The sequence below is a fragment of the Strongylocentrotus purpuratus genome, unplaced genomic scaffold (genome assembly GCF_000002235.5).
Source record: "Strongylocentrotus purpuratus isolate Spur 01 unplaced genomic scaffold, Spur_5.0 spur5_scaffold_13, whole genome shotgun sequence".
NCBI classification, from domain to species: domain Eukaryota; kingdom Metazoa; phylum Echinodermata; class Echinoidea; order Camarodonta; family Strongylocentrotidae; genus Strongylocentrotus; species Strongylocentrotus purpuratus.
This window is the reverse complement of record NW_022145598.1, coordinates 9824613-9852066: the sequence shown is the minus strand read 5'-3', so window position 1 is coordinate 9852066 and position 27454 is coordinate 9824613. Positions and strand designations below refer to the sequence as shown.

Below are 27454 nucleotides of genomic sequence, written 5' to 3'. Positions count from 1 at the left end.
TAAAGTAACAAGCACTCACATAGAAAGCTATATATGGGACAACACACATGGTGTCGGGGCTAGTACTACCTTGATTTCCTTGTCTTTCTATGCTCATTACTCAGCCAGTATACATTTTCTTCCAAAATTGTTTGGCACATGTCATTTATTTTGTAATCTTGAACATTCAGTGTAAGTTTCGTTTGATTCTGTGAGAATAATTTTTTTTTGTTACCAGTACTGGAGTTTATCTTTAATTTTCTTCGATCTCACCCTCCGTGCCATAATCTTTCTCTCAGTGTCCCTCTTCACTTATATATCCTTCTTTCTTTAATAATGCTTCCATACTTTAGGCTATAATCAATTTTCTATTTAATGTCAAATGTTTGTGAGATATCTTTTTCTACCACATGACCAACATGGGAATAGCACTTCCGCTGCCATAATTTTTCCTCAGTTGTCTTTGAATAAAATAACTATATGGGTATAATCTAAAGTCTGTTTTTTTTAAATGCAAAATTAACTTATTAATGGCCATCGAAACAGTGGTATAAATATTACGTTTCAAAAGGGCCTATACGTCTGACAGGCCTTTTAGATTGCTATAGGGTGATTTTTAGGTTCTATACGTTGTGAGTTTGCAGAAGTTTTAAGGCGATTAAAGGTTGACAAATTTCATTTATATCCGTAATTTAATTCCCTTTTGGCAATGAAATAAATTAATGAATGAATGGATAAATAAATAAATATGTAAACTTACAAACTTACAAACGGAGAACAAGGGGAAGGGGTAGATGATTCAGTGGTAGCGTCGAACAAAACTGTATTTCTACAGATTCATAAAAGGAATGAAAAGGAAGAACAGGGCGTATCTGTGTACGTTCCTGCATGATCAGTATGGGGCGATTTATGTACGGTCACATTGTACATTTAACTATGTCGAAGAAGTGTGGGAGGGGGGAGGGGGGGTTCAGGTGCTAAAATTAGACCAAGCAATATATCAGAAGGGTAATTTTTCTCTCTACGCACAACCAGAAAACGCCTTATTTACAGGGGATGGGAACCCCCTCCTGTACACGCTACTAGGTTGCAGGATTTTTTTTGTGTTGGTATGTCAACAAAATTTATTAGAGACTAACTTTCAAACCTCTTTGACTGCCAAATTCCCTGGCGAAGACACCCCCCCCCCCCCCCCCACCCCCGTTAGCTTTGTGGCTTTATATATTTATTTTACCGAGTAGTGGTTAATTTATTTTAGAAATTGTTTGTTTTTGTTGTTTATAAATTAACCTAGAAAAATGAAATGACGATCAAAAGAAATCGTCAAATTCAATTCAAAGCAAAACTGAAGAGACAATCCTTTTTTCCTATTCCGATTTGATAGCGACAAAGTGATGTACATTACCACCTGCATGATTCATTTTTTCCCGGAGAAGTTGTCTGTGAAAGACTGCTCGAGCCAGCGGAAACGGTGCAGGCTTTGATAACTATAATAATAATGATCATGATCATCATTACACTTTCATCACGAGAATTAGAAAAATGACACCAACAAGCTGTTGATCGAACCTCTCATGTTTTACAAATGCGTTACAAGCGCTAAAGTCTCAAAGAAATGAGAACTTGAAGACGGAGAAGCTATTTAGAAGGAGGAGAAAAAGAAAAAGACAAAAAAGGGGAAAGAAGAACAGGTAAAGGGAGGAGGTGAGAAGAAGACTAAGAAGGAGGAGGAGGAGAAGAAGAAGAATGTTCTGTCACCTTCATCATTCTATTACCCTCTCCTTAACTTGTGACCCCCCTCCTCCCCCCCCCCCCCCCCCCACTTCATCAGCTGCTTCATGATAGAAAATTATTATTCAATAATTGAAAAAATTAATAAAGAGACAAACCTGGGTTTGATTTCGTTCTGTCATTTCACACACAGGGTTGGACAGCGGCGGACTGGCCAACGGAGCTCCAAGATTCTTCCACGAGCTCCACCCGGCCGAGGAGGGGTCCACATCTCCGTAGCTCACTTCCACGGAAACTGGAGAAGCTGTAGCATTTGATCTGAAAGCAAGCAGGCGTTGGTTCCCAACCCCACTGCTCCCCACTCGATTTGCAATCACACAAAATCGCGATGTGCTTGAAACTGATCCGCTGCATGATGAAAAACACCCAATAAGCACGATGCCCAAAATAGCATTGTCTCCATGATCATGATCTGATAAGTTAGTGATGAGGAATCGATGCGAGAAAAAATTAACGAATGCACAATATTAATGTAGATTTTCAGGCATTATTGATCTAATAATTTACAGATAGAAAGACTTGATTTATTCCGCCAAACAAAATTAATGATTGCCGTTCTCCGGATCCATCCGTTACCAGAAATGGCAGAAAATGCTTCTGGTACACAAAGCTACTATATATAGGCCTAGTACATGTACAGGTATTACTACATCTGCCCGATATATAATGGCCGACAAACCTGCATTTCACAATAGTTGTTGTTGTCGATGGGGAATACCAGTTATTCAAGAATAACGAACATAATTATAACGCATGCACATTTTCTGTGTCGTTAATAGTCTTTAGCCGCAGACTCTATATATTCGACCCCTTTAATGAGACACGCCAAACAGCTTGATAACAGGCTACAGGTACAGACAATAAATTTGTCTTGAAACTGATCCGCTGCATAATGTAAAACATCCAATAAGCACGACGCCAAAAATTAGCATCGTCTCCATGATCTGATAAGTGATGAGGAATTGAGGCGATAAACAAATGCACAAGGTTAAGGTAGATTTTCAGTCATTATTGATCAGTTTACAGATAGAAAAGCTTAATTGAATTCGCCAAACAAAATGAAAAAAGGGGCCCGGCCCATGCAAATTTTCAAATTTCCAAGGCCCCCCCCCCCAAAAAAAAATGTGCTCACTACCCCCCCCCCCCCCCCCCCCCCCCCCCCCCCCCATTAATGTCCACCGGCACTTCTTGACACAAACGAGGCCTTCTGATTGGTTAGAAGTTAGAGAAATGTGATCTGTCACGTCGTGAGACGTTGTATATGCTTCATTGCTGCACAATGCACAAAGACGGTGGTCTGGTGCTTCACCAGTAGTACTTGCAAAAATTATCTCGACTGTGTTGTTATCAGAGGCGTCGCTAGACCTTTTTCAGTGGAGAAAGGGGGGGGGTAGAGGCCACCGATTACCGACAAAACTAGCCACCAATTACCGTCAAATATATTAATGCCAATGTCTACAAATTTATCCCTATAAACCGGGGCCAGGAACTAAGTTATTTTTTTCAGTTTACTCCCCTCGCGCGCAAAGCGCGAACGCTTTGACACTTCATTAAACTATTAGAGAAAGAAGACGATTCGTTGTACCGTTCTAGACTCGTAATTCTTGTTTCGCCCCTCCCGCGCGAAGCGCAGAAGCACTAAAGAAACTGTAGCTTGATTCACACTTTTGTAATTTGGGAAGATGGAATGATGCAAAGAGCAAAGTTTGTACGTCAGTTCTTCGCTGGGAATTAACTTATAAAGGCCATGTAACTAAATTAAGATTGTGATGTCTAATTTGGGATCGAATGGAGATGTGAAGCGTAATTACTCACCTAACATTTTATTTTGTAGATGCAAAATAACTAAATGAAGACAAAAGTACATATCTCCGCCTGTAGCAGAGTCATGGCGTGGCGCTCTCCCTATTTCCAATGGAACACGGATGTCTTTCTTGATTGTCGCCCTCTGTTGTTACCCCTATCTCGGTCAGGTTGGTGATGGGTAGAAAGGAGATCGTGCTTAACATTTTGTTATTCTCTCTCTCTCTCTCTCTCTCTCTCCCTTTCTCTGTCTTTCTGTCTCTGTGTCTGTCTATCTGTCTCTTGTCTGTCTGTTTTCTCTCTGTCTGTCTGTCTCTCTCTCTCTCTCTCTCTCTCTCTCTCTCTCTCCATATCTGTCCCTCTCACTCATACACTCCCCCCCTCCTCCCCTTTCTCTCTCTCTCTCTCTCTCTCTCTCTCTCTCTCTTCTCCTCTTCTCTCTCTCTCTCTCTCTCTCTCTCTCTCTTTCTCTCTCTCACTCCGATATTCTCCCTCTAATCCTTCAATTAAATAATTTGCAATGAGATATTTAACAACCACGTATATGAGTTTATGCATAACATAGGATTACATAACGAAAGTGGCCTATAACCTAATACGAAGAGATATTTTGAGTTGGCGCATAACAAGGAAAGTTGTCACATTAGTTATCTATAGTCGACACTGATCAGCGAATACAAACGAAGTAGCCTATATTCTATAATTATACATTAATTCCTATCGAATGTGTATCCTTGTTAGGAAGTGGTTGGGCCAATGTACTTGTTCCCCCAAGGTCATAAACAACCACGCTCGTGACTTTCAAAATAACAATGTCATCTGCTCTGAAGTTCATAGGGGCGGAGAATGATCTTGGGGAATGGGGAGAGAGCCGGGGGAGAGTGGTGGTGGTAGTCATGATAGCGGCTGAAAGGGAGTTGTTGCTACTTGCTAGCGCCAACAGGGGATGGACCCAGGATTGTTTTTTGTTTTTAATTAGAAAGAAGAAGAATTTTTTTTTAAAAATCGATATCAGGGGGGGGGGGGGCGGCAGTCAGATATATTTCTTTACACATGCACGCCCGGAAAAAATAGAAACGAAAACGCGTGAAACGGATCGCGATTGACGCGCGTTCTGGGCGTACGAGTTCGTTGATAAAAAGGGCATCTTTGGCGTGTAGGGAAGTTACCGGAAAAAGTGGAAAAGTTTGTCGACTGCTCTAACGGAGAAAAGTTTGTTAACCCCCATTACGCAATGTAACTAACAGGGGCATTCCCCGTGACCGGTGATCGTATATGCACATTGTATATTTCCACTGGTATACCTGTTTAGTTAAGTGTTACCTTTGAAATGTATAGTCTCATCAGGTGGTAGTGTCGGGGCTACACGGGGCATGGGTATATATGCCCCCCCCCCCCTAACCTCAAGTTGTGAAGCAAAACAAAGGCGAGAAAAGGAAGGAGGTAAAACTTAAAGTTGTGAAGAAGAAAAAAGAGAGAAGGGAAGAACAAGAAAAGAAGACACACGGCCAATCTCATGCACCCTTTCCTCTTGTATATTATTTCGCATTTAATTTTCTGAGTGAGACCGGCGTGGACGTCCCCCTCCCCCGATTACTACCCCCGATCAATATAGTACCCCTTCAACGGGTGGACTCAAGCTACGCCACGGGCAGCTGGATCTTCTGATAATGAGTAATTCATACACATCCCTTTGTAATTATCCTCCCCATGATATTTCCTCCAGGAAATTCGAACTACACATGCTGGTAGTGAACCAATAATGCGGATGCAGGTACATGCATTTTCTGGTATCAAAGTGTGGTTAGAAAATTTATAACCTGCATGTATGATAAAAAAAAGTATTAACTGTGAACTTGTGAATTGAATTCATGAAGATGTTAAAAAATAACTTTGAAGCGGAAATACAATTTAGGCTTGCTTCTCTGCTGATTTGAAAAACAAATTAAATTGAATATAAGCAAACAATGAAAATTAACTTATAAATATCTCTCTCTTCAATTATTCTTCTTTTAATATCCTGCTCCTGATCCTGCTCCTGACCTTATTTTCCTTCTCCTTCTTTTCTCCTTCTTTTCTCCTTCTTTTTCTCCTTTTCCTTCTCCTCCTCCTACTACTACTACTACTACTACTACTACTACTACTACTACTACTTAATCTACTACTGATACTACTACTACTACTACTACTACTACTACTACTACTACTACTACTATGCGTATTCTATACTACACTAACAGCACACCTCCACTACATCTGCTGCTGCTGCTACTTTTACTTCTACTACTACTACTACTACTACTACTACTACTACTAGGCCTACTACTACTACTACTACTACTACTACTTCTACTACTACTACTATTACAACTGCTACTACTACTACTACTCTACTACTACTAGTAATGATAATCATATTAATAACAACGTTTCTACTTTTATTTGATTTTTCACCTTTCCCTTCCTTTTCGTGTTCTTCTTTCTCTTGCTACCCCCCCCCCCCCCCCCGTCAAGACAACATGTCTTTCTTCCACTGCTATTTTTATCGTGCCCCTTGTTTAGTGATATCAAAATATGAACGATGACGAATGCGTCTGGCCCAATTTGTTTACTTTACTTGATTTGTGAATTTCTCACGTCAAAGTACATGTCTTGATGATTACTTGTTTCCGAAAGTAATTTTCTGAATCACCTGCAACCCGAACCCTTGGGATAAGTTCGTTTGAATTTGAGACCATACACAGTCATGTGTCAAGCCACGTGTCCTATTCGTCAGTAACCATGGCAACAATAAATGAACACAATAATCAAGGCCCGTCATTAGGGCATAAAAAGGATTTCTGCTTTTCTGTTGAAAAGATGACAATGACGAGGCGATAAAATGCCCTCGATAATTAAATCTGAACTACATTTATAATTTTTCTTTCTTCGTGGTCTAAAGCTTGACTTATTTGGATCTGTACGATGAATTTTGTTGGTGTGAGTATTTGTGTCTGTGATATTTTGTTGGTCTTATTCATTCGTTCCCTCTGATCAGTCTTTTGCGAAATTTGCATTTTCTCGAGTAACATTCTAAAGCTATTCTACTCATTAACTTTTAAAAATTGCATCCCTTTTGTCCTCTTCGCTCCATCAGAATTCATATAGAAAACCTATGTATGTATAGTAGGCCTTAATTAAATCAAGGGGCTCATTAGGCTTCCGGCGTTCAAGTACGCCCCCCCCCCCCCCCCCCCGATCTCGGAGAGTATTTCGCGAGCTCCACTGAGTAGGTATATAATGTTCTGGCTACTCCAGCGGGGCCAGTTTCTCAAAACCTTCATAAGTCTAAGTTCGTGGACATTCCATAGAAACGCGTGTTAATTCTACAACACCTGTTTCAATGGGATGTCTAAAAATTAGACCTATGACGGTTTTGAGAAACGGCCCCCAGTGCACTGCTTGCTCTTCCGTTTACCGCACTTTTCGATTACAATATTGTGAAGGGCTCTTTTTGTGTTTGAAGCTCATGGGTCCTTTAAATAGGCCTCCGTCAAAAGGTTTAGTTTCCTTACATTACGTAACAATACTGTAGCTTTGAACTCAAGATCAATTATTACGTAACTACTTAAAGAAGGTCGATGCATGTAACGGTATAGTAAATTATAGCCTTGGCCCTATACGTTGAAACGTGAAAAGTGAACGGCATTTTGTTTTCTATGATTAAACTTTCTCTAGTTCTGTATGAAATACAGTGCAAGATAAAAATAAATGAAACGAGTTTACTATTAATCACGAGTATTGGTAGAATTATCTAAGATTATAATCTAAATATTTATGTGATTACTGAAACGCAAACTATAATGTTTTACCCATTTCGGTGAAAGTCACTTTCACATTTAAGGATATTAAGCCACATATCCCTGCCTTGTACTTTTTTTTTCACTTCCTTGTGAATCAAACCATGTTTACAGGTCCATGATCAAACCATGACAAATGTGTTGAAGCTAAACCCTACCCAGTGAAGGCAGCTCTGAAACCCTGAACATAAGTTTTGTTTTACCCTAAAGCCTAACCCTAAATTATACTAAAATAAATCGCAGTCATATCTAATTGTATCACGAATTTGATTCGACAGTCTGAATGAGTGATACACATTAAAAAAAGATTGCATGAAACGGTGAATCTTTACAAATTCAGAGTATTCATGGAAAAGGTGTATGTTCATAGTTTTTACTATAATCAAATTTGTAAAAGAATGGCCTATTTTGGCGAGAATTCATGAATGAAAATTAAAATATAAAATGATCTAGCATTAGGGCCCATTTAAAAACTATAAAAGAAACAATTTTATCTTGCGAGTCTCGTTATATGTATTTTTTCCTTCTCTCTGTCGCTCTCCCCCCCCCCCCCCCCCCCCCCCCCCTCTCTCTCCCCCTCTCTCTCTCTCTCTCTTCTTATCGTTTTTTTTTCTTCGAGTGCCTCTCTCAAATTAATTGTGTCCACCTTCTCTTTCCCATGATGTTCTCTGTTCTTTCTTTCTTTCTTCTTCTTTTCCAGTTCTTCATTTAAATACGTAACATATTATGTAAGCCTAAGAAAACCATTCCTAATTCAATTTACAGTGATTTATGTGAGTCACGATATATTGCGCTTTAGTTTACGACTTTTTAATCTTAAAAAGGGCGAATTTTATGTACCATTGTCCGCATTACGACCAATACGATTTTTATGGTCATAGAAAAAGTTTGTTGAACCTGCAAAAGCACATGGTGCGAAAGTTTGTTCACCCATCCTGATATCAACATTATTTACATCGAATTTGCATAGGGCCAATCACTGTCGTCAACTCAGGGAGAAAACCAACAAACTGACCAATGAGCATCCTTATAACTGAATATGCATTTATGGAAATAAGCTTTATCACAAGTGCGCAGTGAAAGTCGGTACGAGAGCGCGCGCTCCGAAATACACCGGTAGTACGCAAAACCAATCGGGACGGCGAATATACCAAATTTAACCTCCGAAATAGAGGCTGTTCTCCAATTTACAAGTTAAAGAATTGTTTGGATGTCTATGAATTCACGATTATCATATTGGCCAAGGAAGGATTGTCTTGTTTAGAGTTGGTAAGTACTGAAATTACTATTTGTATTAATTTTGTAAAAAAAAAAAAACCTCAAAACCACCCCTGTAATATTTGCAGACGATGCATGCCACGTGTGTGTGTGTGAGTGGTATCCGGTGATCAGCTGGTGTTGCAGAAGTGGTGAAATAATTTCCTTTGTTGCGTTGCACTGGTTTCGCGCGCTTCTCTGAATGTGCCACGGATGTATGATTATTTCACGTGGAATTTGAGATAAATCTGACAAGATATTCCTTCATTTAATGGCAAATTAACATAACTTGCTATATAACAGTATAAGCTTGATACATTATTATTTGTGTATGAATCTGAACACGTAAAGCCATTATTTTGAGTTCGACCAGGGGTAAACACCTTCCTGGTTCGACCTATCTAGGCCTATTATAAAACAAGGACATTTTATATCTTTCTATAAATAGTAATAAGAAAGGATTTGTTTTCTCAAATAGAGAGATGGAAAGAGAGAGAACGAGAGAGAGAGAGAGAGAGAGAGAGAGAGAGAGAGGGGGGGCTATGGGGGGGGGGGGGGGGGTCCAGGTAGAAAGATAGAGATACAGTCAAACTCATTGGAAAGTGAATAAGTGTCCACTCGACTGAATTTACTTTAGCATGTTGAGTTTTTCCGCAAATCATTCCCTTGGATGGTTCTGTTGTCAAATGATAATCTTATACTGACATTTTGTGACGATTTCCCCAATCAAGACTGATAACCCCAAACAATGCACGATTCATACCAGTTTGCATGGTTTGTAACTCGACAATCCCATACTTCACGCCTTCACTGTTTAATAAAGCGAAGTATACTGTCTTCAATCCAAATGACTAGATGTATTTCTGTCAGGGATTTCGACATGAAACCTTCGAAAACTAACGAAACCCAAATGTTCCTGTCCATAGTATTGGCTGCATAATTCAAATTAATGCAAGCGGCATAACAAATATTAGGAAGGAAACTCTTTGACGTCTTATTGCAGTACATACCCGATTTGTGTTCATGCTTCCTGGTGTATTTCTTCTACCCTCCATCTCCCCCTCTCTCTCTCTCTCTCTCTCTCTCTCTCTCTCTCTTTCTATCCCTCCTCTCCCCCCCCCCCCCTTTCACCCGCTCCTCTCCCTCTCTCCCTCACTACTTCTCAACCCCCTTTCTCTTGGCTTGCATTGATATTTCTATTCCCGTGTTTCCCCCCAACTAGACCGATAGATCGCATTATTCCTATGTATAGACACCTCTGAATCGTCACAAAATTAGTTTACATTAATTTGATCTAGAATTCTAGTAGGACTATACAGGGCAGGGTCCCTCCTTTAATGTATAATTTTAAAGAGTCCTCTTAATCTAATCAATAGCAAATTTGCAGTCCCCTATCTCTCATATCCATAATTGCGATTAATTTCAATAAGACGGGGGGGGGGGCGGTCTTTCTCTTGTTTTCCCTTTATTTTTGTTATGTAGCTCATAATTGGCTCAATAGCCTTGACTCTCATAGTGATTCCAATTCCTTGATTTTTCGAGATCTAGAATAAAACCAAGAATTCATTTGTCGATCCATTTAATTCCATCTTTTTAACGGCCACATCTTGCGTGAAAGAGTGAACATGTAAAAATATATTCCAAATATAAATGCATAGTTGTTTTCGTTTCTTTTTAATGGGATATAACGTACATTACACATAATTAATTTGGCGTTGGTCTATTTTACGGTCATAATATCATAATACAGCCTCTTTTTTCTCTAAAGACTGAGGTCAATTTCTAATTGTTGTTAACTATCCAATTTTGCAATCATAAGATTGACCGTAGAGTGAAAAAAAATTGGTGCAGTGCCGGTGCAGAGTATTATACCAAAGGGATATGCTGGTATCTCCTTGATTGTACCTTATTTTTCTATACTTCGAACTGCATGAGTGCTTCGATGTTGGACCTGTTATTTAATGGCTCGAGACTCGAAGAGTATTTCAAGGTAAACATGTTTTTATGCTATTTGCTTGCGATATAAAAGTCTGAATACCCCCAACCGCAGACTTTTCTGGAAGTTTGAACCATTACCAGTTACAAATCCCCATGAAGATCACATTGTATGAAATACAGCTGTTGTTATTTTGAGAGTCTCGCAATACCTCATCACTCAGTTATTTTGCAGCTTTCAATAACAGACCTGTTAAAAGCCATTATAATAATTTGGAGTTCAATATCGAACAAATATTCACATATCAGACTTTGATATGGTTTAAAAGCTCATAAAGATTTATTCACGTCTCAACATTCAATTTATTCCTATTTTTAGCTAGTCCCTTCAATATTAATTGTACATTTTCTTCATAAATGTCAGACAAGGTCTGTATTTTAGACTAGTACTCGAGGTGCCAGATGTATGGTAGTGTCAACGGGTCGCAAGTTCGTGAACTTGCATGCATGCAACTTTTCCCCCTACATTTTCTCGTTATGCTCATTGTGTAGAATATCATATTATGTGCTTTTGTGCCGGCACGTTTATGATATAATGTGTGTTTAATTTGAACCACTGAAATAAATATCGAGAAGAATAGGGGGGGGGGGGTGTAGTTTGAAATAATAATTCCAAATTTGTTGAATAATTGTTAAAAGAATATATGGATATTTTTAAATTGGTTATGTTTAAAGTATGAGAATACGAAATAACAAAATCTTGTCGAACATGTTTAGCCTTTTAGGTAGTATAGCGTATTTGAAGGGATAGGATTCCGAGGGAGGGGCAACCAACCACCCGCCCTCCCTCCAACACTCAAATAGCCAAATCAACCATGTATATACAATTACTGAAAACTTGAAGGAATATTTTCAAAGTAAAGTGTGATAAATCTCCGAAAATTACAAGTTATGGATAAATTAAAAAGGAACAAGTTGTCTCTGACCCCGACCCCCCCCCCCCCCCTCCGGACCTCAAAGTTGGAAAGTGATTTTCTTGTTGGATCACCATCGGTTCCCTCTTATAGAGAATCTATTTTGGCCAATACTAATTCTATTCTATTCTAGAACATTTTACTCAGCGGGGGCGTTGATATTTGTGTCCATCGAGGCAGCCTACCCTGCTCCCTCCTAATAAATACAAACAAATCGTGAGCACAAGACCTTTATTTAGTAATAAATAATAATCATGTTTTCCTCCGTCCTTCCTCACCAAGCATCCCTTGGCCATACATTATAAGCTTATTTACGAACCGAAGTTGAAAGAATCCCTTCAACCGTCTGTAATCGCTTAGAAAAAAAGAGAAAGAAAAAAAAAAACGGTGCAAAAGCAATTTTTTGAAAAGCGCATAAACCTACTCCACACGTTGACTTTCAGCAAATAAATCCATAGTTTGGATGCAGATAAGCTTTTCTTAATAATCCCCAGCATAAGGTTTTTAATTCTTAAACGAATTCGGTAATGTTTTAGCGCAAGTGTAAACGGCAGCGCAATATATCGCGATCTTTTCAAAACTACACAAGGAGCGTAAAATTTTCCAGCACGTAACGTGTGATTGTAGTCTTCCGATATGAACCGTCCTTGAAGACTCAATTTCATTTGCAAAGTGCGATAGTTTTAAAGTGTTTGTATAAAGATAAAGTCTGCCATGATTTAAATCCTTCTACTTGGCAAAGTAAATTAATTAATTCGTGTTTTCTCGTCCACTCCATTTTTCGAACTGCTCCTTCTCATTCTTCTTCTTCTTTTCTTTTCATTTTCTTCTTCGGTATTTTGTTGTTTGAAAATATTGTTCTGAAATGAAATGAAAAAACAATCGGAGTACAATTTGACAACGAGGTAATAAAATTATCGACGTTATTTTCACCTTATCTTGTTCCACAGTATAGTCTCATGTTCAAATTTAATTAAATCAAGGAAAATGGTGTAGAAATGGACCCACTAGTTATTCCTAATGTAAGTACCAGTAAATATGAAATACAAATTATGCATGTGGAACACTCTTTTCTTCATTTTCCGAAAATTCGGGCAGGAAACAAATCAATTTTAATTGGCCTAAACTCATAAAGCTATACTTGCTACCGTATAGTCGGCATATCATGAATTTTTAAAGAATTTAGAGAAATCTCTATAAAGATCTCAATTTTGTATCAAGTGCAGTCAATGAACTCAGCTGATTATGATGAATAGATTCAGCTCATCATTGTGTTCTTTCTCCACAATAATAATGTAATATTTACAATAGAAATTGACCTTGTTTAAACAGTTATTATCAGCAAAAGATGTTATAGTTGTGTTTACTTATGACATTTCTTCATGTTAATATGTAATAGGTAAATAAGACAAGAGCGTTTGCTGTATGCCGCCAAGTTACATTATAAGATTAAGATGATATTGATAGTGATTAAAGGTCTATTGACTCTTTTCATTTGTTCGCTGAAATGTTTGATAACTATTTGGTCAAAATGGCCCAGCCCGAGGGTAATAATGTATCCAACCAATAATCGGACATTTTCTTAACCCAACTTGAGTATATTGTCCAATTTTTGAAAAAAAGGAACAATATTATTTAAAAATTGGCATAATATTAACCAGGTCGGATTTGTAAAAAAAAAAGAAAAAGCCCAATGTTTATTGGCTATAATCACTCTCGTGGCACTTTTTCAAGCTGTATTTTCTTTCTGGTATGGATTGTGCCTTTACAAAGCCTAAAATCTGAATCTGAAAATTTCAGCTCTGAATCTTTTGGTCATTGAAAACATGGATAATACCAAAAGATGGTATCCCTTGTAGGTTCATTCCCTATCTTAATGACATCGTTATTGAATAACTTCGATAGATGCAATAATTTAACATTTTGAAGCTGCATGTCTGCTAAATCCGCGAAGTTACTCGAGGTTTGAATGCATTATAAATTGAAATATGCACACTCAGTAAGTGTGCTCTTCATAATTATCTGTTTTGTGGTGCGGCCTTAAAATCGATAATCTTTAACGGACTTTTTGACAACTTTTTTGAGATTGTTAATTTTGAACCCTAATTATGTTTGTTCTGACCTCACAGTCACCCGTTTAAGACACCGAAAGATATGTCAAAACTGATAAAGTTATCTTTTGTCTTGGAACTCGAGGACGTTTGTTGGGTAACCATAATATGAGATAAACCTTTCATATCTAGGGTATATGCATTCTACCAATCCCTTTGCCAAGTCGCGTGGAATTTAAGTAAATGGTGTCGCGTGGCTTGTCAATTCCACTGGCAAAATTCCAAAAGAAGATGGAAATATTTTTTCGGCGTCTTACGATTTTCCAATGCGTTTTTGAAGACGGAAAATGGAATGGACTCATTTCCATTTGGAATGGGAAAGAAACGTTCTGGGCAAGGTTGCAAAGTTTTAGTCTTTAACTATTGTTCCGGTATTAATGACTTGTTTTGAACTCCCTTGTTGATAAGGGATCAAGGTCCGCCCTTGTCAGAACGCCCGATAATTCTTTTCTTTTTTTTAATCACTTTTTGGTCATGAAAAAGGAGATGCTACCAATCTCTCCTCATCATTTTCATTTCCTCGTCGCATCACTTCAGAGCCCTCAGTTTTGCGTTGCGTTTTCTGTAAGTATGCTGATGAGATCTCTCCTATATTGTGTTCTTCATAAAATACTGGAACTGGACCAATAGTTCAAAGTTTATATTAACTTCTTTTACTGTAACTGGTTTGAAAATAACAATTTCTTGCGAATATCAGGGAATTAATTGAAGTTTTAAAAAAAGGATTGAATTATGCGTTGATGAGATTTGTAAATTACGTGCTCAGCGATTTTGTTGTTACTTCTCTTAAAAACACAATTTTTTAGTTCAATATCCTTTACTTCGAATTATTTGTTAAATCTTTCGAATTTTAGATGTAGATGTACATTTGCATGGTAATTTAATGTTGCGCTTGACGTTTTTTTTAATTCCTATTTATTGTTTTTTTCTTAAAATGTACTACTTATTCGTTTGAAAACACTATTTGAAATTTTATTTGAGAGGTGAATCAAAACCAGTTTCTAATCTACTACCTTAGTTTTTCATGAAATTATTTCATATAGTCATTATCGTCACGTGTGTTAGAAATTGCCCTTTGCAAATTAGCAGTGCCGGGAATTTCAGTTGAATTGAATTGAAATGAATTGTCATTCAAAATGAAAAAATGTCTTTATACAAAAATATCTTCACAAACATATTTTCTCAAACTACATGCAAACAGGTATTCAAAGATGTTGATTTCCTTAGAAACATGTTATGGATTTATGAAAATTATTGAGGAGGAGTGTTGCATAATTGGTAAACTGGAAAGGGGGCTGCGTGAGTTGGCGTAGCGTTGATCCAGCCTTTGAGGAGGACATTGGCATTTTTAGGGGGAGAGGCACTTCGTAATTGTAGAATACGAATTATCAAAGCCATCGCTTAAGGGGTGCATAAAGGGGCCTAATCCTTTGTTTTCCATCTTCTTATCGTCCCCTTTTCATTTCTATTGTCCCTTCTCCCTTCCCCCTATATTTCATGTATGTTCTTATGGGGGTGGGGGGCGCCCACCCGTAACTTCACCATTGTCTGCGAGTGGCACAAAGTTTGTCGATGGTATTGCCATGAATATCCATCCACTTGGAAAGCCTTTCCCCTCCATTGTTAGAGGAACGGAGAGGCAATTACAAAAATAATGATTACAATTAAATCAGGTTTAGTGCATCCTGTTAAGAGGAAGATCATAATTATTCAGAATATGCAGAGCTGCAAAACCATGTTTTAGGACACAATTGATATGCCACTTGCGGTGACTGGCAAAATGTATATCATGATCATCTGTTTTTAGAATTGCTCATTATAAGTTTTTTCCAATAGTAAATGGGACTTTCATCACCTCACCACTTGCAGTGAGTCATTTGTTTTTCAAATTATTTATTAGAAGGTTTTCAAACGTTAAACGGTATCGACTATATTATCAGCGATTTAACACTTGACATGACTTGCAGTATGGTGATCTTGTATTTTTTATCATCATTTAATAAAATACTTTTTGGACTTTAGATGGGACTACCAGTGATATCCTATTACTGTCTTGCAGTGACTGGCCAAATTTATAATCATCATGATACTTCATTATTGGAAGTCTTTCAAATGTTAAACTCGTGATCTCTTGACTACCTAAGAAACTTTGAGTATACTCCTGCGTATTTAATCATGGTTATGATCGTTTCTTCACATTTCAATTATTAAGAGGAAGTTATAAAGCCATGTTGATGGTTTGGTGGGGTGTTTTTTTGTTTTACCCGACTGCAAAGAGAGCATGTGTTTGCTTGGAAGTAAGCGACCATGCAGGGGACATACGGCTTCAAGTCCTCTCCGAGGGACTTGGTAACGAAGATTAGTGGCTTAAAGGACATTATAGGGTTTCGAACCCGGGATCTCACGATTTCGAGACCGCTGCTCTACTACTGAGCCATCACGCCTCTTACTTGATTATTTCAATTTGTAGCAGTTTTTTTTTTTATGATACGTGCATTAACGCAATGGACTCTAAATCTAAAACCTACAAAACAATTTTGGAAGATAAATTATTTTGACTTCTTTCTCTTTTTGTCAGTGAACCTATCAAATCGGAATTGGGTGTTCACTTTAGATATTTATATTACACCCATAATTGCCTTTCAAATAAATTATAACAAAAATGTGAGCTACATGACGACTTACATGTAACTACTACGCTCCTCCTTGACTTGATGTCGGTTTGCTGCCCTCAGACGTTAAACCTATTTTATGCATCATTCTATATAATTTTTCTTTTGTCACTCTTTTTTTGTCATGTCTTTGCCCTGAGATGGGGGTTGGGGGGGGGGGGGAGGGGGTATCAGCGAATAGAAAGAAATCAACCTGTTGATATTATCGTATAGCATCGTATCAATCATCTTTGTATCTTTGTCATAGTTGTATGAGTACTTAATGGGTAGGCGTATCTGCATTGTGCTTGAGAAGTTGAAGTAAAGATTATCCTCGTTACTTATCGACTGTTTATCGATTCTCTGGCAGGCGGGGAGAAGGGAAAACATTTTACATTGTACATGGCTATGAAAAGAAGTGTCCCCGAGAGCGAAAACGAGAGCTAGAGTCGCTAATGATTGTATTGTATTTTGGTTTTACAACTCTGCATGGGGGTAGGAGGAGAAAGAGTGATATGAAGGGGGTTGGAAAGAATGAGGAGGAGGAAGAGGAGAAGGAGGAGGACTGAGGCAGGGGAAGATTGGGGAAAAGAAAGAGGATGGGAAAGGGAGGAGAAGAAGGAGAAGGAAAGAAGGAGAAGGAGAAGAAGGAAGATGTAGATGTAGAACAAGATAATGAGAAAGAGGACGAGGAGGAGGAGGGGGAGAAGGGGAAAGGGGAAGGGGAGTAGAAAGAAGAAACAGTAGGGGTGGAGGAACAGAAATATGAGGAAGAGGACTGAGTATGAGGAGGAAGAAGATCATAATAACGATGAATAACTTATGATAATCGTATAGTAAGACATCGTAGCAATCGTAGTAAAACATGCATGATTATGCATGGAAGGGAGTGAAATGATATTCTCAATGCACCGAAACTAGGGACGTGGGCACTGCATAATTATTATGCAGACATGGTACAGTCTAATATCACTGAACAAGGATGCGAAAGTTTGTTCACCCATTCATGTCATGAATATGTAAATCATAATAATTTCCTCTCTGAAGTTAGCACATGCACTCGTTACAAGTGAACTTGAAAAGGGCTTAAAGATGAGACTTGTCTTAAATGCTCTAGTGAGAGCATAAATGTCGTTATTAATCAACGTCCTCCCGGCACTAAAGCAGACCTACATGTAGAAGATTCAGGAAAAGTGCCTGAAATAGAATATTGATTTAAAGACATTTCCGTAAAATCATCGCTTGCAATGCATCATGCAGATCAAAATCTCGTCTAGTACCATCAACATCAGCTGTGCACATCAGAAAGTTTGTTCACCCTTGTAGCTCATGACTATGCAAATTATATTATAATTAGTGAGCTCCTAGACAGGAGTAGATGGATGAATAGGTTGCATGTAAAGTCAAGTATTTGTCATGGAAATGGAGATAATAGAATTGTGAAGAGAGTGAAACTATAAATTGAATGGAACGGGAAAATAGTTAAAAGGAGGATACAATTTGCTATTATTCCGTTAGTGATTGGTTTTGTTATTATGGATTAAAATCGACTGAATATCTCATGATTCTCATCTATTGAAACTGACAAGTATTGAAAGAAACAAGTCTACAAATTGAATTGAAGGAAAAGGTAGAAATTTGCTTTCCCTTTTACGGATGCTTGCTATAATGAAGGTGTTGCTATATTGCGCAACGACTGTCTTTCTTTGAGATAAACCCTTTCACATCGTACATGACTATAGGCTTACTACTGTACTATCTGATATTGCATCACATAGTCAAGTCAGCAAGAGCAAGTGTCTTCTCAAAGTTTGTTCACCCATATCCCTCATGAATATGTTAATTTAGAATTTCACTGATGTTTTTTCACATCTCACTTGTATTAGCCTGTGTTGTATCGCAATTCAGCAACATCAATACAGTGTCTTCTTCGGTTTGTTCACCCATTTCCCTCATGAATACGCAAATTATACTGCATGAATTATGTTTTTACACATTAATACTGGTACTAGAATTATGTTGCTCCGCAAGTGGGCAGTATCTTCCTAAAGTTTGTTGACCGGTTTCCCTCATGAATATGCAAATTTACCTGCATATTTTACTTCATACACTGGTTCAAGCTTACCAAGGGCGAGACATGTGGCTTCCAAAAGTTTGTTCACCCATCTCATGAATATGCAAATATTTTTTTACTCGTATTTATTTATATACACATGCCATTTCCCTTTCGCTCGTGTTTGTATAGCTGGTGCTTTTGCATGCATCTGTCCATTGCCAACTATACTATTGAATTTCCAGTGGGGAAAACAAATTGTGATTTTAATTGCAGAAGTTAACAAGGAAAATAAGATTTATCAGTCATTCCTTGCCATGATATTATCCTAATATAAATGGTAAAAAACTGAAAAGAGGAAGGAGAAGAGCTTTATTTATATCGTTTTCTCTGTGTTGCTCAGACGCAGACTCCACCCACAGACAGTGGAATGATGTGAAAGTTTGTTCACCCATCATATCATGAATATTCATACATCATTATAATTTAAGATCTCGTCTGCATCAGTTCATGTACATAGATGCATGCCCGAACCTATTTCCAGGCATAGGAGCAAGTAGCCTAGGCTATATACAAGCATGAGGATCACCCAACAACCTAGCGTGTTGCACAATTACAGCTTACATGAACGTGATAATGAATCGGAAAATTTCTTCATGTTACCCATATTTTCCACTGCATTAGTGACAATGATGCGTGTAATAGATGGAATAATCCAAGATTTTCCGCTAACACATATTTTTTAGTATTCAAGTGATCACGGTCAGCTTTTTCAATTCAAATTTTGCCGTTACTTCTTGTTGATTGTTGCTATGTTGGGAAAACCTGTCGAATATTTAGAGGCTTTCCTAGTTGTATCATTTGCTTTTAGATAAGTGTATGATATGTGAAGAACATGAAGGGAGCGAGCATCGGAGCTTAATTGCATGCATCGCATTTGCATTTCCAACCGAGCATCCGAAAGTTTGTTCACCCGTTTTCCTCATGAATATTCATAATATTATAATTCGAGCGCCAACTCATGAATAGATACCTGTACACGATTTGCCATCGCAGATGACTTATTCTCCAGCATCGGGACAAACCATCTCAACGTTACGTTCAAGTACGTACTCCATTGCGCCTTCTCGCTCCGCCCCCTCATCAGAGGCTCGCATCAATAAGCGTAGTCATGGGAACGATGGCGTAGGGAACCGTCGTGCATATTATTTTCCAATTTAACCCGCATGCAGTACTACATACGTGTGTGGATTGAAGGCCTCGAATGGCGGCTATGTTATTAGGAGCATGTTATTGATTTTGGTGCTTTAATTGTACAGTAATTGTGCTTTAATTGAAATAAGAAGTGCAACATTATCAGGTTGTCCATATTATTTACGTTATTTTCCTCCCTTCTTCCGTGGAATTAACTTATGGAGTTGGATGCTGAACGTCGTGCATATACTAACGTAATACATTTATCCATACGTTAATACATCAGAACTATTCTCTCTCTCTCTCTCTCTCTCTCTCTCTCTCTCTCTCGGGTTAAGTGTATTCCAATATTTCTTTATAAGAGAGAGAGAGAGAGAGAGAGGGGGAGGGAGAGAGAGAGAAGGGGGGGGGGGTGTCTGAAATAAAATGCTGTATGGTGGCCTATCTTTGTTTAAATCGTTCTCACCATTTCAATTTGATAACAATTGTTTTTATTCTTATTCTGAATTACATTTATATATGTTTTTGTGGGGATCCTATTTATGACCATATGTTTGCTTTGTATTTCGTATGTTTTATGTATTCTATTTTCTATTGCATGTTTTGCTTTACATTGTGAACCAATGTGTGCATTTGGGTACACTTTTTTTTATACGAATCGTTCAATTTTTATGAATTAACTAAATGCAATGATCCTTGGTAACGTACATCATTTCCCAAAGAGCCTAGTTATTACCAAAAAATACACGTTTGTTTAGTTCTACTAGTTTTCCAAAATATCTGGTTTTTGTTTTCGAAAAATATGTTTTTGAGTGCATATTGATTAGAAAAAGTTCGTCCATCCTTGTGCTATAATTATACTGCTTCTCGCAGACTCTTCATCATGAATATTCATAAGAGAAAGTTTGTCGACCCTCCACTCGAGCACGATTAATGATTTATTATAAGCAATTTGTGGTCCTGACCATATACATGTATTTACTTTGTATTTGTATGGTTTATGTATTTTATTGTCTTTTGTATGTTTTATGTATGTTATTGTCTTTTGTATGTTTTATGTATTTTATTGTCTTTTGTATGTTTTATGTATTCTATTTTCTATTGTATGTTTTTCTTTTACATTGTGAATTCCTGTGTTCCTTTGGGTGCACTTTTATTTAATGAATTAGTTTTAATATGTCACTCAGATCATACAAGTTTTATGAATAAACTAAATGCAATGAACCTTTGTTTTATACGTGCCTATTATCGAAATGACACGAAAATTTTCCCAAATATTCTGGCTGCTACAGAATTGCTTGCTTCTACTTGGCTTTCCAAGATATATGGTTTTTTTTTTCTATAAAAAATGGTTTGAGTGAATATTGATTACAGAAAATTCGTCCATCCTTCTGCTATATGATTGTGTACCGCTTCTCGCAGACTCGTCATCATGAATATTTATGAAGGAAAGTTTGTCGACCCTCCACTCCAGGACGGTTAACAAATTGCAATGCTTTTTGATGCCGTCACCATTGAGAGAAAGATGTGTGTGTTTTTTAATCGTTTTGGGGACTGGGAGGATGCCTCTCCCCCCCCCCCCCCCCCCCCCCCCGGCTTGCCCCTCTATCAATCAACTTTCCAGTAAAAAAATAAAAATAACACATAATCCTCTAAATATAATAGTGTTGTGACTTAATCATTGTAATATCCCCTTTTGCTACATTGTGTATCCATTAATAGCAGTTCACGTTTATAGCCTTTAGGTTCTTCTAAATATGCATTACAATATGTGGAAAACTGCGGACAATCTCGGCTGTCTGAATATCGGTTGCTTATATTTTATTTTTGTCGGGGTCTAGTCCCGTCTCGTTCATGTTGTGTATTTCGATTGTGTTACATAATATACATGTACATAGGTCATTGTTTTTTGAGAAGTTTTGCGTTACATTATTGGTGATATGGACATTTAATATTGCTAACCAGAAAGTCCTTTGGTCCAGTCTTGAAAACCCATTCCCCCCCCCCCCCAAAAAAAAAAAACGAAGATTGCTGATAATATCCATGGTTCATGGTTACATGTAGGCCATGTCGTGTTGGTCAATTTAAATGTATATCATTTCTAGCCAAGTGTTATCCCTCCATCTTTTGCCAGCATCGAGGAACCCCCTAATTTGTCAGACGAAATTGTTAGTCATTCTCGGCTGCTCTAGATTTTGAATAAACATGAGGCAAAGTTTGTTGGCCTTCTCACCGCTAGTCGTAATTACACGTTTACGTGGGAGAAGAAAGTTATGAATATTTATGAGCAGGGAAGGCGGAGCTTGCAAAGTTTGTCGACCCGAATACTGCACATACTGCATGTGGTGCTGTATGTAAATATCGTAAAAGACTTTCCCACGTAATCACAATGTAACTCTGTAGTTTGCAGGCACACACTATAGTAAGTCGTTGTACAAATCAGTGTCTGCACGATGAGACTACAATAGACTCCATTTTTAGCTGGTCTTGTCAGAGACTGACGTAATTATCTAGGCTCTGCTCAAGGCTTTAAATATTATGGTAGAGTTTCAAATTAGAGTCTGCGGTTGCAGACTACTTGATGTTTGTGTGGATGCGTGTGTGTGTGTGTGTGTGTGTGTGTGCGATTCTATGCATTGTTCCTTCTACGGCGCTGATGACATGAATATTCATAGTCTACTGATGAATAAACATGATGTGATCGGAAACGAAAAGTTTGTCGACCCAGCCACATCTGCTTTCCCTGGCTTGATGCATGTGATGCGGTTGTAAACTGTGGAGGGAAAAGTGAAACACCAGAATCTGAATAGCTGGCGTAAAACAAGGACCACGCAATTTTTGGAGCCAACATCTGATGAAATACTGGCTGTGCTTGCAGGGAAAAAGCCGATAACCGGTATTTTTTTGTTACTGGCCGAAATCATAGGAATTTGAGGGTGAGTTTGGGGGCAACCATCATTATTAATTTCTGTTTAAGACTAATAATTGTTTTGTCATTCCCATTGTTTTATTGCTGATGCTGACAAATGCATATTCACAGTTTGTTTGCCACGATAGGGTTATGGTGCTAGTATTAACAATTTTAAGAATTTGCTATTTGTTTTCTTTCTGTGTTTTTAGTTTAATAATGTTTATTAAAACGCATTGTAAGCAAGATAACACTTAATGTGTGATATATACATCTTGGACCTTCTCTTTTTCATCTTCCAGCTAGCCAGACATATTATAATATTTGTATCATTATCATCATCATCATCATCATCTGGTACAGGAAGAAGGCGTTTATGTATATCGCCAAGTAATAGGATTATTGATTTTTGGAGTGAATGTAAATCGTTAGATATGGGTGTATGTGTGTTTACAAGATATTCAAAGGTTTTCTAAAGTTCTATTCAGTATTCTATCGATTTCACGCCGCCTTTGTAATTGTAGATTATTCTACACATAGGCCTAGATAGATCTGCTTTCTCTCAATATGAATCGATATTATTTGCCTTTTTATGGACAAGTTGTAATTGGAGGCACAAGCTCGTTCTAGAGAAGTTGACAGACATGCTGGATAAGGCTAGATTGAAAAATGGAAGTGTTGAAAGCATTTATCAAGAAGATGGTTTCAAGAATCTACCGACATTTCTGCAGATTTCATATGAAGACTGATCAACGTAGATCATCTATTTAATGACAGTTTGAGATGATCAAGTCATGACATGGACACTGGCAACCCTGTTAGGTTTCGGCAATTTGAAGAGTTTTGTGGTTGATATTGTTTGTGTGATTTCTACATCAGACGTCTAGTTTCTAGGGAGTCCGGTACCTCCGGCTCTAGTATGATAAAGAAAAGAAAAGGCAAACAATTTTCATACGTTTTCTTGTAATTACCAACAATTGCACAGCATGACCGCTCAAAAGAAAAACATTTCGACACAAAAAGAACTTTTCTCCGGGATTTTTCCGCCTCATCTCAAAGGCCGTTTTTTACAGCGCGGTTTTCCCCGAGTCCGTTAAATTCTTTTGTGTTCACAAAAGTTACCATGTGAGTCAACTCAACTTTTGTTTGTCACAGCTTTTAGCCTTTTGCATACAATGCAATAGGTTAAAACCTTAATTTGTCTGGCCCTTTTCCCACGCAGCTGATAAATAACGCTTCCGAAAGTGATAACTGCAGAAGGCTAAAACTGCATGAAGCGATAATTGGACTGTAAATTGCTTAAATGATGTGAGAGAGAGAAAGTATCATGATGAACCCCAAGTTTTTAGAGACCATTAGAATTGGCAGTTACGCATGTTGCTTAGCATCTACATGTCTGACAATATCCAGGACCCCCCCCCCCCCCCCCCAGGTTATTTGTCTTCTGAATTTCACTTTTTCAGGAAACGCCGTCCTTTTTGGGGTTTTTCTCCTCTATTTCTTGCAGAGTATTCCTCGATTTATAGCAGAACAAAAGAAGGGTACCCTGTGAACTTTCTTACCATCAATAAATCACCCAAAATGTTGCCAGTTGTATGGGACTGGAAGGGGGGGGGGGGGCTCCGTATAGGAACTTTGCAGTAGCAGAGAGAGAGGTCTCCTTACATTACAAGAAGGTGATATTCAGCTCGCGGTAAGACAAGAAGATAAACATTGATCAGCTGTACGCAAAGGAATTTTACAGGTCTCTAAACAAACAGCTTTGTTTGTCAAGAAAGGTTAACAATGGGTCGAAGAAAGCCATTCAAGATATTTTATGACAACATGCACGGCCCCTCATTACCAGTATTTTTCTGTCTGTTGCGCAATAATTATACCAGCACTGTGTTCAAGCAGGGTCCATGGTTCAAGATAAGACATTTTATTGGAATTTAGAAAGTAGCAAATTTCCGGATGAGTCCAAACTAAACAAAACTTAGGCATTATTTTGTCCATAATCGTCATGTGTTGGGAGACTCGTTTTGAGTAATTATGGTGCGAAATTTTTAAACATTTTCCCGCCTTTTTTTTTATTTCTAAATTTGCAGTGTACATGTATGTGAATGTATGACGGGCTAAGACATAATTGATACAGCAAGCTTGTTAGTCGTTTTAGCTTTGTTCCTCTTTTCCGTCCAAATTGTTTTCTTTTTTCCTCTTTCTGGGCCCTATTTTCAGCAATGATATTAAGAAGAACTTTTCTTCTTCCTTTTCATCAACCGGCATTCACATTATTAAACGTTATTCATTTTCATTAATGCCTTTCATTGACAAATATCTTGCATAGCGTAGATTACTAGTAGTTTTATATTTATTTATTTCGAAATACTACTCCCCCGCATGAGATGCTAAAACGATTGAGAGCCAGTGATGGGGAAACCACACGATATGGCTGATGTAAATTATGAAACTGTACTGAAATAGCTTTTTTGCTATGGATGTATTGTGTACAATACGTGAACCTGCGTGCATAATTATTGAGTGTTGCATTTAGCGAGTGAAAGAAATTCCGTCACAGACTCTTTTGTTCTTCCAAAACGGATTGTTTGCGGTGGAAAGTGAGAGAGAGAGAGATAGAGAGAGAGATCGAGAGAGAGAGAGAGAGAGAGAGAGAGAGAGCTAGAGCTGAGGGAAACGGCAAAGTTTGTCGAACTGGTTGTGAACCGCTGCATTGCGCGGCCTGTCTCAATGTTATGCATATGCATGAGTGCGCCAGGAGGACAGGATTTGGTTGGCTGGTCAGATCAGCTCAGGGACAGCCCCTTGGTATGATATGCATGAGATGAAAAGTTTGTTCACCCAAGGCTTGCTGACGTAGACACCAAGGAAAGTCCTACTGATGAATAATTCATATAGCGAAAGTTTGTTCACCCAAGACTTGCTGACGCAGACACGTACCGAGGAAAGTCATGCCGTTGAATAATTCATAAGGCGAAAAGTTTGTTCACCTAGCTGGAGATGGTATTGCAGCGAAAGCCACGGGTGCATAGAGAACTTCGTAGAAAATGTATTCTGGCATAGACGAGATTGAAGTTAATAATTTAGTAAACATTATTCCTCTTTTATCCAAAACATTCCAATCTATATTTTCATTTTATGGAGCTTCAACTGTAAAGGGTGACATGGAGATAAGAGATTGAGATAGATTAAAAACTTAAAATCGTGCTCAGAATATCAGCTTTGGCCCTATTATTATAAACATTAAAATCTATTGTATTCCCAATCTTCCTGCAATTTTATTGTATCTTACCATGCATTGTATCTATCTGTAATGTTAAGCAAAACACATTAAATATTTATTGTAATGTTTGATAATTTATCAAAGGAGATGCAATTAATCTCAAAGTTTTTTTGTTTTTGTTTTTTTTTTTTTTTTTTTTTACAGACCCCAAGTTTTTATTCAAATTAATGAAGTACCAGGCACTGAGTAGGCCTTTGCATCATTTTATCCTTTTTATTAACTGTAATATCACAACCGTTCTTCCCGGATTCTAAGCAAAACGTGGAGCCTGGAGGTCAAATTTGGCTTGTTAATTCTCTTTCGTTTTCTGTTCTTTGTATATGTTGCTTGTATAGCAATATCCTGTTCAACGGACCAAAACTTATGATCTTTGGAGTGTGGTTATAATTTATGATTTTTGTTTCCTGCTTTTTTTTAAACCACAGGATATGAACAAACCTTTTCTTGTTAATTAAACTTGATTATTAATACACATGTATAGGGCTTTACACTTTGATGTAAAAGTGTATTGACATTCATTTGGCGGATATGAGACTATTTTCAATGAGAAATATAAATTATTTTCAAAGTAGTAGGCCTTTTGCCACGGTCGTATTACCCTTTCTGTCATTTACTTGTTTATTTAGACAATTTTGATACTTATTGATTCCTATCTCTCTCTCTCTCTCTTTCTCTCTTTCTTTCTCTCTCTCTTTCTTTCTCTTCTCTCTCTCTCTCTCTCTCTCTTTCTTTCTCTCTCTTTCTTGGATTGTTTCTAAATCTTTCTATATTTTTGTATTGCTTCTTTCTGCAACAAGATTGCATAGCCTCTAAATTAACTGAAGAAAGTTATTTCATTGTCCGCGAGGTTAGTCATTGCATTGACCTAATCACCTGACACTTGTATTTAAAGGTTCCAAATGAGTCACATGACCCAGCTTATCATGTGAGCCGCATTAGGGTTTAACTTTGTTGTTTTCCTTGGCAACAATGGATAGCTGTGGAGACAGGATTAGTGCAGAGACAGACAAATACTTTTTCAAGAACGATCATGCCCTGTCATTTTTAGCAGTAACTTAACGCCAGCTGTAGAAGCGATATCTAATGATAAAAGTGCCTTTGGAATCAGTAACAATGACAATTTATCTAATCTTTAAAATATTATTTGACACTTTCTTTGCCAATATTGGCTATTGAGGATTGAAAAGTCTATATTTTATCTCCTTGAATAATATGTAGTAGTAGGACAGAATAGATGGAAGTCTAAACATTTGTTAGCATACGCACTGCACCAGTGTTCATTTTTGAAAAGATATCAATCTGGTACTCGCTTGTCGTCTGAAGTTCTGCCAAGAGGGATCATCATTTTGGTTTTAAAAAAAGTTGAAGGAAACCTGATCCAGTTGCTCGACTTAATTCATGTCTGGCCTACTGTCGGGAGCGAGAGGGTTCATTCCGAGTTTATACACGCATTGCCAATTTCAGGATCACGATCAGTGAAGAAATTGAATGCATTGACATTCATTTAACCATGGACCCTACTAGAAGGTCCATGATTTAACTAAAGCCAGGTTGCTGGCTGTAAATTCTGGACAACTCCCACTGTGATCTCTCTAAAGTTCAGTGCCGAATTTGGATTCTGGTTGTGGGCAGAGGTGGGCGAGTTCACGGCTGGTTTATTTATTAGAAAGAGGCTGACT

General features: G+C 37.8%; 2 protein-coding genes across 3 annotated transcripts in view; one reads left to right on the top strand and one right to left on the bottom strand.

Annotated features, from left to right (window-relative positions):
• LOC115923172 overlaps window positions 1–3592 on the bottom strand; it is a 44703-nt gene extending 41111 nt beyond the window's left edge. The window contains exons 1-2 of the mRNA XM_030983494.1: window positions 3586–3592; window positions 1869–2182 (exon numbers count right to left, since the gene is read on the bottom strand). Coding sequence (XP_030839354.1) covers window positions 1869–2182; window positions 3586–3592 — 321 coding nt within the window. The remainder of the gene's footprint in view (window positions 1–1868; window positions 2183–3585) is intronic.
• A 4949-nt stretch (window positions 3593–8541) lies between these two features.
• Window positions 8542–27454, top strand: part of LOC100888465 (patched domain-containing protein 3) — a 28761-nt gene continuing 9848 nt past the window's right edge. The window contains exon 1 of one of the 2 annotated variants that reach the window (XM_030982876.1): window positions 8542–8681. The gene's annotated coding sequence lies outside the window, so the exon portion shown is untranslated. Of the gene's footprint in view, window positions 8682–22478; window positions 22524–27454 lie in introns of those variants that run through there. The other variant, XM_030982875.1, reaches the window with a different exon arrangement.